The following is a 15,391-nucleotide window of genomic DNA, read 5'->3' on the forward strand; positions in this document are numbered from 1 at the left end:
AAAAATTTGAAAATTGATACTTGCTAATTCATTTTTTTCAGTTTCAATTTTTTAGCAGTTTTGAGTTGCAAAATGATTAAAAATGATAAATTAGAGCCCTCTGATAAATTTTATCCATTTGGAGCAAGATTTGACAAAAATTGCTTTGACACAGTTTTTTTGTTCTTGATTTAGTTTTTAAAACAAAACTATGTCAAAGAAAAATTTTTTTTTTCAGTTTCAATTTTTTAGCAGTTTTGAGTTAAAAAATGATTAAAAATGATAAATTAGAGCCCCTCTGATAAATTTTTATCCATTTGGAGCAAGATTTGACAAAAATTGCTTTGACACAGTTTTTGACACAGTTTTTTTGTTCTTGATTTAGTTTTCAAAACAAAACTATGTCAAAGGAAAAATTTTTTTTCAGTTTCAATTTTTTAGCAGTTTTGAGTTAAAAAATGATTAAAAATGATAAATTAGAGCTATCTGACAAATTTTTATCCATTTGGAGCAAGATTTGACAAAAATTGCTTTGACACAGTTTTTGACACAGTTTTTTTGCTCTTGATTTAGTTTTCAAAACAAAACTATGTCAAAGGAAAATTTTTTTTTCAGTTTCAATTTTTTAGCAGTTTTGAGTTAAAAATGATTAAAAATGATAAATTAGAGCCCCCTTAAAAAATGATTAAAAATGATAAATTAGAGTCCCCTTGCAAGATTTGACAAAAATTGCTTTGACACAGTTTTTGACACAGTTTTTTTGTTCTTGATTTAAATGATTAAAAATGATAAATTAGTTTCTGTTAAGTTTAAATTAAGGAAAAATTTTATAGTAGGTATTGCGTCTTAATTTATTTTGATATGTAGATTTTTTTTTATAAATTCCCTAATTTTTTACGTTTTTTCATATCTTTCAATTTTCAAGCTTGAGAACCATCAAATTGACATTCAAAGAAAATTTTCGTAAATATAAGTAAGAAATAGCAAAATTTCGAGAAAAAATTAAAAAATCCAAATATGGCGTGTAAAATTCATTGCATACATTTATTATCAGATTTTTACCAAAATTTAATTTTTAATAATTTTATTTTAGATTTTTTCAATCTTTCATGAAAATTGAATTCATGAATTTTATGAATAAAAATTATTAAAAAAAAATTAAAAATTCATTTAGATGCTCGATACTAAAAATTTCTCAAAAAATCAGTTGGAAAAAAACCGAAAACACTTTTGATAATTGTATCAGCCTTACCTTTCTTCACTATTCGCTCCGATTTCCAAACAAAAAAATGAAATAATTAAAATTTACATATTTTTATTGCGTAATATGTGGACAATTCGTACATAAAATTACAATTTTAATCATTCTACTAACAAAATTTGCATGATTCTTATTAAAACAACCATTACCTATCCTAATAAAAACAATATTTATACAACTTTTTACAAAAAAATAAATCTACTCGGAAGACAATTTTTTTCTTTTGTGAAATAAAATTTCAGACTATAACAAATAAAAATATTCATGACTTCACATCTTCCGTTTTCTTTTGTTTATAAACCGAACATTAATTTTTTTATTTACTATAAAGTTTAACGCACTTGCGCAATTTAAAAGGAATACTTAATTTGGTAATCATATCACAATGGAATAATATTTATTTATTAATAAATTTGAAAAAATATTTTCTAAACACGCGGCGGAGTGACTTCCGTCGATTCATTACGTCGCGTAGTAGTACTAAATTTTTTATTGTTATTATTTACACTTTGATACAAAATATCTGGCAGGTTTTGTTGGGACTTGTGCGTGATATTGGTGCCGCCAGCTGTGGGACTCTCGATTATCATGGCATCCGTGGGGGTTAATTGGACGATATTTGTCGCATTTCCAATGGCATATGGGGTTGCCATGCGCGGCAAAGGCTCTGGCGGTGATTTTATCTTCCGAATTGGCTCGGAATACAATGGAAGTGCCTCGTTATCCTTATCCATGGGCAACGAGTAATCGTTATTGAGCAAAGGTTTCTGCGCGCCACACAAAAGTTGAGGCTCCGCATAAATATGTTCGTTATTGTGATGCGATTGGCGCTGAATGTTGACGTCATTTGTCTCTTCCAACGTGATATCGTCGAGTTCTGACTCGGGCGGAGCACTTTCCATCGGGCGGAGTTGTCGCGAAAGGATATCTGTGAAGGCGATATAGTCTGAGGTGTGATTTTGCTTCTCGTTGAGCGCATGAACGATCTCGCCGATGCACAAAACCTTCTCTGTCTCATCCAAGCCGCCATCCATGAGCTTCTGAGTGTGATTATAAACGCGACTGTACAGCGCATGAGATTCCGTGAGCTTCATCGTGTCCAAGGTATTGATAATTATTTTCCGATCCTCGTCAGAAAAGGTCTTCGCGCGCTTGGAACGTCCCGTGAGAAGATAATCTTCGGTTTCTTCCTTGCCGCTGCAGCATTTTTTGCATGCAAAGTACACCACAAGCGTAAAAATGACCGCAATAAGGAACAAAACTCCAATAATCCCAATTAAAATGTACATTTTTGTCGTTTCTCGTATCTCCTCGGGCGAAATGAACTTCCCCTCGACCTTTTTCAAGTTCATATTTTTCATACAATCCAGCTGTTTTGCCTTTGTATCACATACTTGGTCCAAATAACGTTGAACATTGAACGTCGTGGAGTTAAAACAATGCTTTAACGCATCATCAACGCGACAAAAGCTCTCTCCAATCAATTTCACGGGACTTAATTTATCCAACCACTCCGTATTGCAATTGCAAAGTGTGAAAAAGGACAATTCCCGATATTTACACGACGTATGATTGAAATTGAGACTCCCGGGAGCGAGTTTTGTGATAAAATTCCGACTAAAAACGCAAGTTTCTGGATTGGAGGTCTTGCCAATGTTGATCACAGACCATTCGCCGAACGTGTTATTGTGAATAGTGATGTTTGTCCAATCGCGCATCGATAACCAATGATATCCGACGGATTTTATAGTGTTATCATGGACTGATGTGCTGAGAGCTGTACCTACAAAGGCTTGTTTTTCGATGACATTGATCCTAAAAATGAAAAAAAAATTGATTTTTTGTCGAAAAATGGCTTAAAATGAAAAATTTACTTATTTTCGTTCAACTCAAAATCCATAATTCCGCTTCCATCGATGGCATTCGACTCAATAGTGTCAATTTCGCATCCAATAATCGCCATGTATTTACAAAAAAGCTAAAAAAAAATTTTTTTAGATAAAATTCGGAAAAAAAAATTTTGCCAAAGCACAAAAACACAAAATTCGAATGGTAGTAATCAACTGTTCGTGCAATTAATTGGATTTTAGTGCATTTTAAGCAACACAGACACAACAAACAGTGATTAGCACAAGTGATGTTACATTTCGACACAAAGCACTTACCTTTTCTGCCACCGATCCCTTCTCAATTCTATCTATTTTACTATTTTCAAACACCAACGAATCGATACTAACCACACTAAAGGCCCCATTTGTGATTTTCTTCACGGAACTGTTTTTCAGCTGAAACATTTTCAACGAAGCACCGATGCTGGTGATCTCTTCCATGTGAACGTTGGAGATGTCGACCTAAAAAAATCAAAAAATTAGCAAAAATTCGTTGAAAAATGAGGATTTTACTCACTTTTCCATCGATCGATCCAGCAAAAGCTCCTTCAAAAAGTCCCAAATGCTCGATATTGTCTAAATGGAGGGCGAATCGTGTGTTGCTAAAGGCATCTTTGGTCACAAAAACCTCCCGGCAGTTCGTTACGTTGACTTTAAGTTCACGAACTCGCTCGTCAGTCATTCCTGCATACGGAAAAATTGATATTAATTGATTGTCTATTCAAAGTTGATCGTTTTTTTCAAACGCAAGAGCAATAAAACAATATTTTTATTGATAAATTGGCTTGTCATGCGGTCAAGTGAGTGTTTATGTTCTAATTAGCACTTTTAATATTTTTTAATTGGGTTTAAAAAATTTTTCAAGTGTTGTTTCAGACCAAAAATTAACGCTTTTAAGCCAATTATTGCTTAAAAAATCACATCTTGGTATGAAGTTGTTGCGAAATTCATTGAAAAATAATTTTTTCGAACTTACCTCTGAAAGCGAACTCCTTCAGAATCAATTTGGCACATCGATTAATCGTAATTTCCGGATAAATTCCGATATTTTGAGCAAATGCATATTTGGTAATCTCTATTTGGCCTCCGTTTCCCACGAGACCCGTTATTTGCACACTCGCGACGTTGTTCTGCTGGAAAAATCCGTCATCCAGTCGCAGCGTTGTCTTATCCGATAACGTGATGCGAAGGCGACGTGTGTTATTTTGTATGAAAAAATTCGATCCTAAAATATATTCCTAAAAAAAAAAAAATTTTTTATCAATTTTAAGTAAAAAAATTGAAAAAAATCGAAAATTTTACCTTATCCATTAAAAAACTACAACTAACAGTCACAAATTTTTCCGTTCCTTCGGTATCACATGTGCATAAGTGTTGACACAGATCCTGCTTGCTGCGTCGAATGCGGGCGGTACGATCCTCGGGCACGGCACTTTGATTAACAATCGCTGCCTTTGCTTGACGTCGCGCATCGACATTGACCTCGATGGCATCCCCGTCGAATGTTGTCGTTCGCTTGAAGCGATTTACAACTCCATCGACCGGAAACTGATCGTTATTATGTAAAAAACTCTGTTGACCATTAACAGCGTTTGTGGCGTAAGAAATTACAACAACAACAACAACTACGATGAGTACCGGACACAATTTATTTATTACTACCATCTTAAAAAAAATTTTTTTTTCTTCGTTCGCTTGTTTGTTTGATGATTTTTTTTATGTTTTTTCCACTTTCGAGTGTTATTATTAATTTTTTTTATGCTGCTGCGAAGTTGATTGTTTTATTATATCAATAATAATAACAGTTTTTTGCGTTTCGATGCTTTCATCTCAGACCCAGACGCGTGAAATCGATCGCTGAAATGAGCAATTTTCCAATTTTTCCCGTAAAAATTGTTTATTGAAGAATTTTAATGATGGATTTACAAAGTTCTCGCCATTAAAATGTGTTTACGTTGATGGAAGTCTTGTTATTATTACTTCTGTAACGAGAAAAATTAATAAAGAGATCAGATGTTTGGTTTTTTTGAAAATGTTTGAAAAGTTATGATGGTACGGTGTGTGAGTGTCGCCCCTATTCTTTGTGTCCTAGTTCTATTTTTGTTTTAATATGTTCCGTAATTGACGGAGATCATTAAAAATTTTGTCATGACTCAGAGTTTCTCGGGGGAATTTCAGTACTTTTTACGAGAGGAAGAGTTTTTACGATCGAAATAATTCTTTTTGATCTTTAAATTTGAATATTTTAGATCTAAAAGTTGAATTTCGGAAAATTTAATAGAAAATTTGAAAATTTTCATTAAAATGTATCTCCAGACTGACAATTGACACAGAAAAATAAACTCTAAAACCCACTTTAAACAAAATATTAATCATAATCCGTTTACATTACCCATTTTCATTCAAAATTACACAATAATAACATCACGCTAGAATTCTGTTTATGACGAGGGAAGGTCAAGATTTTAAAATAAACATTCAAAATTACTGAGATTTTCCAAACGAACGCGCGACGACACATTCATAGCCTGCGTGAGAGTGGAAAAATGTTTGTGTAACATCATTTTTTAAACAAATAAATCAATTTTTCTGACTGACAGATTTTCCCTCTCAACGAATTCTTACGATGATCAAATAATGAAACACCTTTGAGTTACCGAAAGAATTTTCTCCCTCTCTCAAAACACTTTCGATTCTGTTCACGATTGTACAAATAATAATATAATGTGCTTCACATTCACATCTCAATTAAATTAAATTTAAATTGAAATCCACTTTAGAATTTCATGTGAGAAGCGACTTTCCTGTTAATAAGTGCCTACTACAGAACGAATGATAGAGAGGCAACATTGTTATTATAATAATAGAAATTCATGTTGAATCAGAATCAAAATAACAAGAATGTTCTCATGACATAAATGATCTTGGATCACGTAAGAAGAAGTCGCGAGACGTTCATTGAGAGAAGGAGTGTTTTGTGACAAACAGACTTTCGGAAATTTTTTTCGGATTTTTGACAGAGTGCATTTTTCTTCAGAAGAAACAAAAGTAGAATGTCAGAAAACCGAAAACAATACTACTAATGATTTCTTTTTCAATAAGTGGCTTTATCGGTTTTTTTTTACAAAATTGCTCTTTTTAGGTTTAGAGTGGTCTATCCGTTACTAATTATTTGAATAAGTTTGAATAAATATTCATTCTAAAGTTGATTTTTGTTCATATTGGGTCGATATTTGACGAAATAAAAAAATCAGAGTTTGGAGGTTCAAACTCTGATTTTTTTTGCAAGTCATTTTTTGATCACTTTTAAGCCTAAAATTGAATAAATATTCATTCTAAAGATGATTTCTGATCATATTGGGTCGATATTTGACGAAATAAAAAAATCAGAGTTTGGAGGTTCAAACTCTGATTTTTTTTGCAAGTCATTTTTTGATCACTTTTAAGCCTAAAATTGAATAAATATTCATTCTAAAGATGATTTTTGATCATATTGGGTCGATATTTGACGAAATAAAAAAATCAGAGTTTGGAGGTTCAAACTCTGATTTTTTTTGCAAGTCATTTTTTGATCACTTTTAAGCCTAAAATTGAATAAATATTCATTCTAAATATGATTTCTGATCATATTGGGTCGATATTTGACGAAACAAAAAAATCACGAAAAGCCTAAAAAATAAATATTCATTCTAGTTGATTTCTGAGGGTCGATATTGATTCAGAGTTTGGAGGTTCAAACTGATTTTTTTTGCAAGTCATTTTTTGATCACTTTTAAGCCTAAAATTGAATAAATATTCATTCTAAAGATGATTTCTGATCATATTGGGTCGATATTTGACGAAATAAAAAAATCAGAGTTTGGAGGTTCAAACTCTGAAAATTATTCAGTTAAATATTTTCATTTTCAGTTCACAAGTTCGTTTTTTCGCATTTTACACTTCTTTTGTTATTCTTGATCGAAGGTCTTAAAGACTAATACTCTTCCATTTGTTGCGTTTTTTGTAACCTTTTCTTTTTCGACATAGATTTTTGTCATTTGTAGTGCTGCAGTGCTTAATAGCCGAAGAAGAACTTTGGAGTGTTTTGTAAGGAAAGAGAAATAAAATGTATAATTTAGAGTAGAAGAACATAGTAGTCCATTGATCTGCATTCAATTTGTGGTTCGAAGTGATATCTAAATTAATCTGATATAGATATGTAATAAATTAATTGACAAAAGTTAGTAAATTGATCCATTTGTTCCAAGTCACTCCGAATTTAATAGATTTGAATTATTTCACTTGTAATAATTTTGACTTTTGGTTCATAACAAATTTTTAACTTTTACTTTTGATCTCAAGTGTCTCTTGAAAACTTTTGAACTAAATGCGCTCACGTTCGTTTTACATTTTTCCTTTCCAAAAAATTCACGAACTCATTTTTTGTATACATATTTTATTTAGACAAACATATGTTAGTTTGTATCTTCTTCTCTCTTGTTTTTTTTTGTGTTTTTCTATAATTATATTCAATCGAATATTTGAATAATAATGCAAGGCACGACACGAGAAGAAAATCGAAAGAAAAGATTTCTTTAGAAATTTCAACACACGCATTTTTGTGTCTGAATTTATGAACTGCACTGAATGTATAAATCACAATGAAATGCAGTCTTGCGAAACTTTGTTGTTTTCAATTTCTTCTAAGCATCTGAAATGCCATCACACTCTTTTGACGTAATTTTGCACTTTATGTCTTATCTCACATTTGATCACTCTTGTTTTAAATTGTTATTATTATTGTTGTTATTTATTACACGACGACGATAAAACAAGCAGTTCATTCATTTTTGAATCTCGCGCGGAATCAAGGGAAACGCTTGTCACTTATCAATCAAGTTGCATAACGCACATGCTAATGAAGATGATTGTTACTTGTTATTTTGTTTTTTTTTCTCTTTTTATATTTGTTTTAAAGACATTAAAATAGTTAGGTATCCACTGACAGAGTTATGTCTCTCGACTAAATACTTTGAGAAATTGGGTGGTACGTAACTTTTACCTTATAATTCATTAAAATTGTTGTTTTTGTTAAGAGTTCCTGCTTCACGACGACACGGTGTTGAGTGATCTTAGCCGCATGTTTTGAAACATTTACAAGTAAATTTGATATTTTAATTGGAGTTGGAGGAGATGCGTTCAAAGTGCAATGGGTGGCACGCGGAGGTTATCAACATTAATTACTTTTAATGAAATATTTAGGCGGAAACAGAAATTTTTTTTAACTCAACCTCTTCTCATTTTGAAAGAAAAAAGTGAAAAAAGTTAATGAGCAACTACAAAAAGTGCAACTGCACTTTCTTCTCTCATTTTTTTAATTTCTTTGTTCAAACGCTTCCTCGTGCAAGAGTAAAGTTATCTGCTTATTAATGTATTATTAACCATAACAAACAGACAACAGTTAACTGATCTCTGAACATGCATCCATAATAAGTGAAAACATGCGAAGAGAGAGAAAAAACTTTGTTGAACTGATCAGTTATCAACGATAAATAAATACAGTAGCGAGTCAAGTGATTAGATGAACCAACCTGGTTGACTTGATTGTTGAATAGAGAAAATTTTTATAACGTTTCATTTTGCTACTGCAATTTAATTAGATTTCTCATCATTATATTGTTTATCAACGAGCATCTGTTCAAACAACATTTACCGAGAAATAAATGTAATTGTGACAATAATCACGAATGCAGTTAATTATCGGTAAAATTGTTGTTTAGCGGTATTGTATGAGACACCGTTTCAGATTCAGATGACATTTGTGATTGTTACTGTACTTCAAAATGTTTTCTTAACATAGTTTTTGATAACCTATGGAATCCAAATTGATCATTATCAACTTGTAAGGACAATTTGCTTCTTTCTAAATCACTGTTTGAGATATATTACGAATGAGTTAACAATTGAATATTCCTAATGAGAAAGCTGAAACTTTAAAAATGAGATTTTTGAAGTAAACTTTATACTTCGAACTAAGGATCGAAAATGTAGAGTTCAGACCTCCAACATTCTAAAGATCCAACGATAAAAAAAATCATTAAAAAACTTTAAAATTGAACTTTCACGATAGCCACACCAACTTGATAAAAACTTAACGACCCAGCTATTTCATAAAAACTTTTGTAACGAACACTAATAATTCAAAGCTATTAAAAAACTGACAAAAGGTAAATAATCGCTTTGACTCTAACTAGTCAGAGTTTTTAACAAAAGGAATGCATTTTAATTGTATTCAAAGAACGTTTTTCATAAAATGAATTCTAAGCTCAGATTGACTTCAAAAACGCTGCATTATTTCCGTTCAGCTCATTTAAAATTTTTACTCGTCTGCCAAGGTCCAACAAACATAATTAACTGATAATCATCGTTTTACAATAGTAATAACAATAACAAAAAAAGTTATTGTCTTTGTTTTCAGCTTTTAAAATCACACCCATTTTGCATTTGTCATAATCGTAAAAAATCGGCTATCAACTCACTGTGTATTTGTCGGAAGATGTATCAAAAGCCCGAAATCGCTTTCGATAATCAAAAAAACAAAACCCATATCAATGGGCGTCGATTTTCAACGACATAATGAAGACAGATAATGAATAGAAAACATCACTTTTTACCCTAATAAATCTGTGAAGTTTATTGTAGGAACAGGTTGATCGTCTTTTGTCTTTGTAGCTATGATTTACCTTTTTTTTCAAGTTTTTTTTTTTTTTTGAAGATCCCACACTTATCTACCTACCTCCTAATAGAAATCAAAGCAAAACAGAGACAGAAACATAGAGAAAGAAAAAAAAGTTCTATATAGAAACCACGATGTGTACGTAAAAAATGGCTTCGGATTGTTGAAAGAATATAAAATATATTGAAATCACTTGTCTAGAACAAATTGCTTTCATATGAAATGAAGAAAGAGAAGAAGTTCTTCTTCTGTGTGATCTTTCTCTAACCTCTGAACATTAAATCCAAGATTTTATTACATCATTATGGTTTTTTTTGTGTGTCTATTGTTCTGGATATTTTTAGAACTTTAATTGACGGGATTTTTATATCGGATCATATTTCCTTACTCATATATATTATTTAATAAATAAATGGGTAAAAATAAATAATTAAGACAGAAATCATGACTTTGATAAATTTATAGCACAAAAAAAAAGTCTGACGATTGAATCATCCATTCTAATTATTGATGTTCCTCACTGAAGTCAATTGTTATTCTCTGTAGATACTGAAAACCTTCATTTATCACGTAGTAGACTCGCACAAAGACAAGATTCCAAGTAAGTATATTTTTAATTTCATTCATAAGAACATGTAGAAACGTGTTGCGAGTTCCTTTTTTTATGTTATTTGTCCAAGGAATTCATTCAAGAGAAAACCAGATGTGATGATTTTTAATGTTTATTTACGTGATTTGAACAAATTTTAAGGATTTTTGCATTAAACGCCTTTTTACGTATGTGAACTTGTTTGAACTGCACTAATCTGTGCGATGTACTTTTCATGTGAAAAGAATACAAAAAAAAAGACATATATTAGTTTGTATAAATACTATTATCTCCATTGTATTACTGTTAGAAACCAAATGGATTTCAAAAATTCAATTCACTGAATAGAATAAAAGCATATTATCGTCATCATAACATTATGTTTACACGTTTTCGTTCTAGTTTGAAAAGAAAAAGAAAGAGCAGTAACAGGTTTTGGAAGGGCGTTTCATTGAAAAAACTTGAAATGAGAGGAATGAAAGTGTCTGTCTGTAAAAAATCGTTCAAATTTAATCAGTACAGAAACAATTTCTGCTGTTTGCTCTAAGAAATCTTGGCTGATGAAACAACAGCTTTTGTCACAAACTCAAGAAGAATCATAAATTCAATCCCTTCAACCAATTTTTAGCTGCATCAGTTAATTGGAGACTCTCTTCTGGTTGACCATTGAACCTCAAGATTGGATCATCATATGAAAACATCATAATATGGTTAAAGCTTCGAAATATGGATACACTTAAGAGAAAGAGAACAATCATCGACTCCATGTTCGCTTTTGACTTGATGAGAAAAAGAATCGACTACCAACAACTGGCTTGTAAGATCACGCAAAATCACGAAATATCGCACAACTTAAGACGACGTCGATTTTTATATGTCCCATTACATAGTTGCCAGTTTACTTCCAATGAGTCCGTCAACAGAATATCAAGAACATTTAATCATTTCGCTCATTTGTACAATGATGAAACAAACAAGTAGGAATTCAAAGCAAAGATAAGAAACATCAACTGACTTAAAGTTTTTTTTTTAATTTATGAACTTGTAACTTTAGTTTTACTTTTAATTTTTTAGAAGAAGAATTAATATTGAAATTTGTGAATTTTTAAACAAATTTATCAAATCTTAAAATTTCCATATTGATTCTTCTTCTAAAAAAATAAAAATAAATCTTACAAGTTCATAAATTTAAAAAAAAAAAGCGCTTACGTCTTCATTCAAACTTTTCCCATCCATCAAGTTTGACAGTTTTTTTTTCGTTTATCTTTTCTTCCAAATAGAAACAGAAAAGAAAAATAAACGAACGACTGTTTACTATAACCAAACTAGAAAAAAAATTACTATTTAATATGCCGATACACGTCTCCAAGATAGAAAAAAAGAACCAGAGAGACCTGTTCCTCAATAAATGCTGATTAGCCAGTTTTTTAAATCTGGTTGGTGATTCAGCTCATGTACATTTGTTTATGTATGGCTTTAATTGATTGTAAAAGGACTGGTTACCTATTCATTCATTCATTATGAATAATCAAACTGATAGATGATTTGTTATACTATCTTATCTCGAAAACATTTTCAGTAGAAGAAAAGAATGGAATGAACGATAAGAGTTTATCAGTTGCACCATAGGAGACATATTTATTCTTTTTTTTTGCACTCGATGAATCTATTGTCGTTGCATCAATGATTCTTGAGAACAGAACAAAAAAAAAGCATGTCGCAACAGACATAAACAACGATGGAGCATAACCACAAACAACAAAAAAAGAGAAGAAATAACATGATACTTCTTCCCGTTTCTCGTTATTCTACCGCAATTGCATGAAAGACCGACGACGTGTTTGAAAGAAAGTAAAACAGACTGAAAAGAGAGTAAATTTAACACGACTCGTATGAAATTTCAAAAGCAAGTGTAATGTGGACTCTTATTTTATAATAATAAAGTTTTTGAATTTAAATTTCAATAGTATTAAACTTTGGACAACGACGAAAGTAAAGTGTTCAAGTGAATGAATCAACTTCTGTACAGATATGGGCAAAATAAATTGCTATTATTATCGTTCTTCTTCTGTCGTCGTGCTCGAAAACACACACACCAATATAATTAATGAAATGCAAAAAAGGAAGTGCACGTACTTCACAAAGCCAGACAGAATAAACGAAGAAAAAAAGTTGAAATTTATATTTAAACATCAACAGACTCGTATCTCAAAATATTTAGAAATAGATCGGACTAAAAGCTGTATGAAAGAGTTTTTATTACTCAGTAATTAAATAATTAATTTGATGACTTTTATACTGAACATCTCCATAAAAAGCTGAATGTGTGGTTATGCCATTAAAAATTTCATGATCAAGAGCAGTTTTCTTAAGATCCGGATCAGATCTGATAAAATCTTTGGTTTGAGACGATTGACCGACCCAAAAGATCAGTTCGTGACAAAACAAGAGTTGATGACATTTTTTTTTTGTGACAATGATATTAAACATGACATTCAAATCGGTTGAACAATGCTCAACTCACTTTAATTGGTAGAAATATGCTTCCGTTCTCATGATGTCGAATCGAGACGCGACAATGTTTTTGCTTCCTAAACCTCATGATATCAATTTTATTGTTGATTTCATGTGATTTAAGAGATAAAATGTTAAAATAATGGAGGAACTAGATAATTAAGGATTATTGTTTGATGTTGGTTTAGAAATGAGGAATTTCTCACATTTTTTCGATCGTTAAGGAATTCCGGTTAATGTTTTAGATAAACATAACGATGTTTGAGATAATTTTTTGGTAACACCTGATAAATGTTTGTCTTTCGGTCTGGAGTTGTTTATGATCTTAAGGTATTATTGAGAAAAATCTTAACTCGATATAGATTAAAACTTGAAAAAATGTCAATTTTGAAAAATTGTTCAAATATTTGATTAAAAAGTGATTTTTAGGGCTTTAAGCTATTTTAAGATTCGTTAAGTCCCCTAAATTTTTTTTTAAAGAAACAAAATTGAAAATTTTGAACAAATTTAGTTTAATTTTTGACATTTTAGAATCAAATAACGCGTTTTGTGTCTCAAAAATGTAAAAAATTGTCAATAAAATTATCAAAAATTGAAGCAAAGCTTAAAATTTTTCATAAAATGTCAATTTTTTGAACATTATTGAAACTTAAGACGCGTTATTTCATACCAAAAATCTCAATAATGTTCAAAAATTGACATTTAATCAAAATTTTAAGTTTTTCTTTAGTTCTTGATAATTTTTAAGTCAATTTTTTACATTTTTTCAGAATAAAAGACGCGTTTTTTCATTCAAAAATGTCAAAAATTAAACTAAATTTATCCAAAACTTTAAATTTAAGCAAAATCTTGTATTTTCAAAAAAAAAAAAAAAAATTAGGGGACCTATCGAATTTTAAAACAGCTTTGAGCCCTAAAAATTACTTTTCAATCAAATATTTGAACAAAAAAAAATTTTTTTTTCAATTACATCTACTTCATACCCTGATTTTTTGTTCTAATTCCCTACTTTGACACTCACAATAAGACCCAAAAAAATTGTTGAATCGTCTATTATCAATTGAAAAAACTATTTACCTTCCGTATCTCGACAATACTGCTGATGATGCAATAGAAACATAAAAACATAAACAATTTTGTCCGAATTACTTTTTTTTTTGATGATGACGCTGAATTATTTTTTTATTCACGAAAAAAAGTAGTTCAACGTTAATAGAATCGATGAGATGAGACTTTTTGTTGAAATTCAAATAAAGTTAAAAAAAAAAGGTACGGATGGGAATTCCGTTACAGAAGACGTGTTGAATACATTTTTGTTGTTGTTTTTGTTGTTTGATTGCATAAAAAAAGTTGTAAAGCGTAAAATCTCTTTTTTGTAATTTTTTGAGATATTTTTTTATCCCATTTAGTTGTTTTCAAGGCACTTTTTTGGTAAGGGCACTTCACTTTTCACTTATTTTTATTTTTTATGATAAATGAGTCACTTTTCAATAAAAAAAAACTTGTATCTTATCAAATAATAGTTTATTTGTTTATTTTTCTTGTTTGAAGAAAATCTGAATCACTTTTTATTTGAATCATGCATTTATTTCATCGTGACTCTCAATTCGATACGAAAAACTAGTAGTAGTTGTTATACCATTAATTATTATAAAATGACTTGAATCTTTTCGATACATGCACATAAAGTTGTTTTTTTTACGACACATCGATAGATATAAAATGCGACACAAATACACACTTGATAAATAATTAAAAATTTATAAACTCGAGACTGAATGAGAGACGTCGTCGCACGATGAATGAAAAATGTTACATATGTTTTATATGTGCGTAATATGTTGTTGTTAAAACCGAAGGGAAGAGCGACATGTTATTCCGATAAAAAATTTTGTATGAGTCTTGACGATGCGAAAGATCAAACTCAACTGAGTGTGAATTTTGTTTTGTGTCTCGATCGCTCAAGTTAACAGTAACTCTTCTATGGAGGTATGTGTACGAGCTGTACGAAGGGGAACGATCAGGTATTATTTAACAATTTTTAAGAATTTTAAAATATTATAACGGGATATTACTTCAAAAAACTCGAGAAAATCGTAAAAAATATTATTTTTGTGATATTCTGAACTTTTCTTGAGAATTCTAAAAAAAAATTTTTTTGAAAAGTTTAGATTTTTTTAATTTCTCGGTTATGAACTTTTCTTGAGAATTCTAAAAATACTTTTTTTTCTTGAAAAACTTTTATTTTATTTTTTTTAAATATCTTGGCTATGAAAAAATGATACCATTTTGCCCAAAAATTGTAAAAATGTAAAAAAAAACAATTTTTGGAAATTTTTCTGAATTTTAAAAAAAAATATACACCTAGCTATACATTAAAATCATACAAAAACAAACTTTATTTGAAGAAATTTCATTTTGATTTTTTTTTTCAATTTTGTGTT

At 30.3% G+C, this 15,391-nt stretch overlaps 1 protein-coding gene across 1 annotated transcript; it reads right to left on the minus strand.

The window, feature by feature from the left end:
• Positions 1-1,236: 1,236 nt before the first annotated feature.
• Positions 1,237-14,754, minus strand: LOC134834357 (uncharacterized). The gene is made up of 7 exons (XM_063848992.1): positions 14,025-14,754; positions 4,432-5,111; positions 4,106-4,367; positions 3,647-3,813; positions 3,406-3,591; positions 3,115-3,218; positions 1,237-3,055 (listed from the first exon to the last, which is right to left on the minus strand). Exons 2-7 carry the CDS (start codon positions 4,792-4,794, stop codon positions 1,669-1,671), a joined length of 2,469 nt encoding a protein of 822 aa, XP_063705062.1. The 5' UTR covers positions 4,795-5,111; positions 14,025-14,754; the 3' UTR covers positions 1,237-1,668.
• Between the last annotated feature and the right edge of the window lie 637 nt (positions 14,755-15,391).

Source organism: Culicoides brevitarsis, chromosome 3 (genome assembly GCF_036172545.1).
Source record: "Culicoides brevitarsis isolate CSIRO-B50_1 chromosome 3, AGI_CSIRO_Cbre_v1, whole genome shotgun sequence".
NCBI lineage: Eukaryota > Metazoa > Arthropoda > Insecta > Diptera > Ceratopogonidae > Culicoides > Culicoides brevitarsis.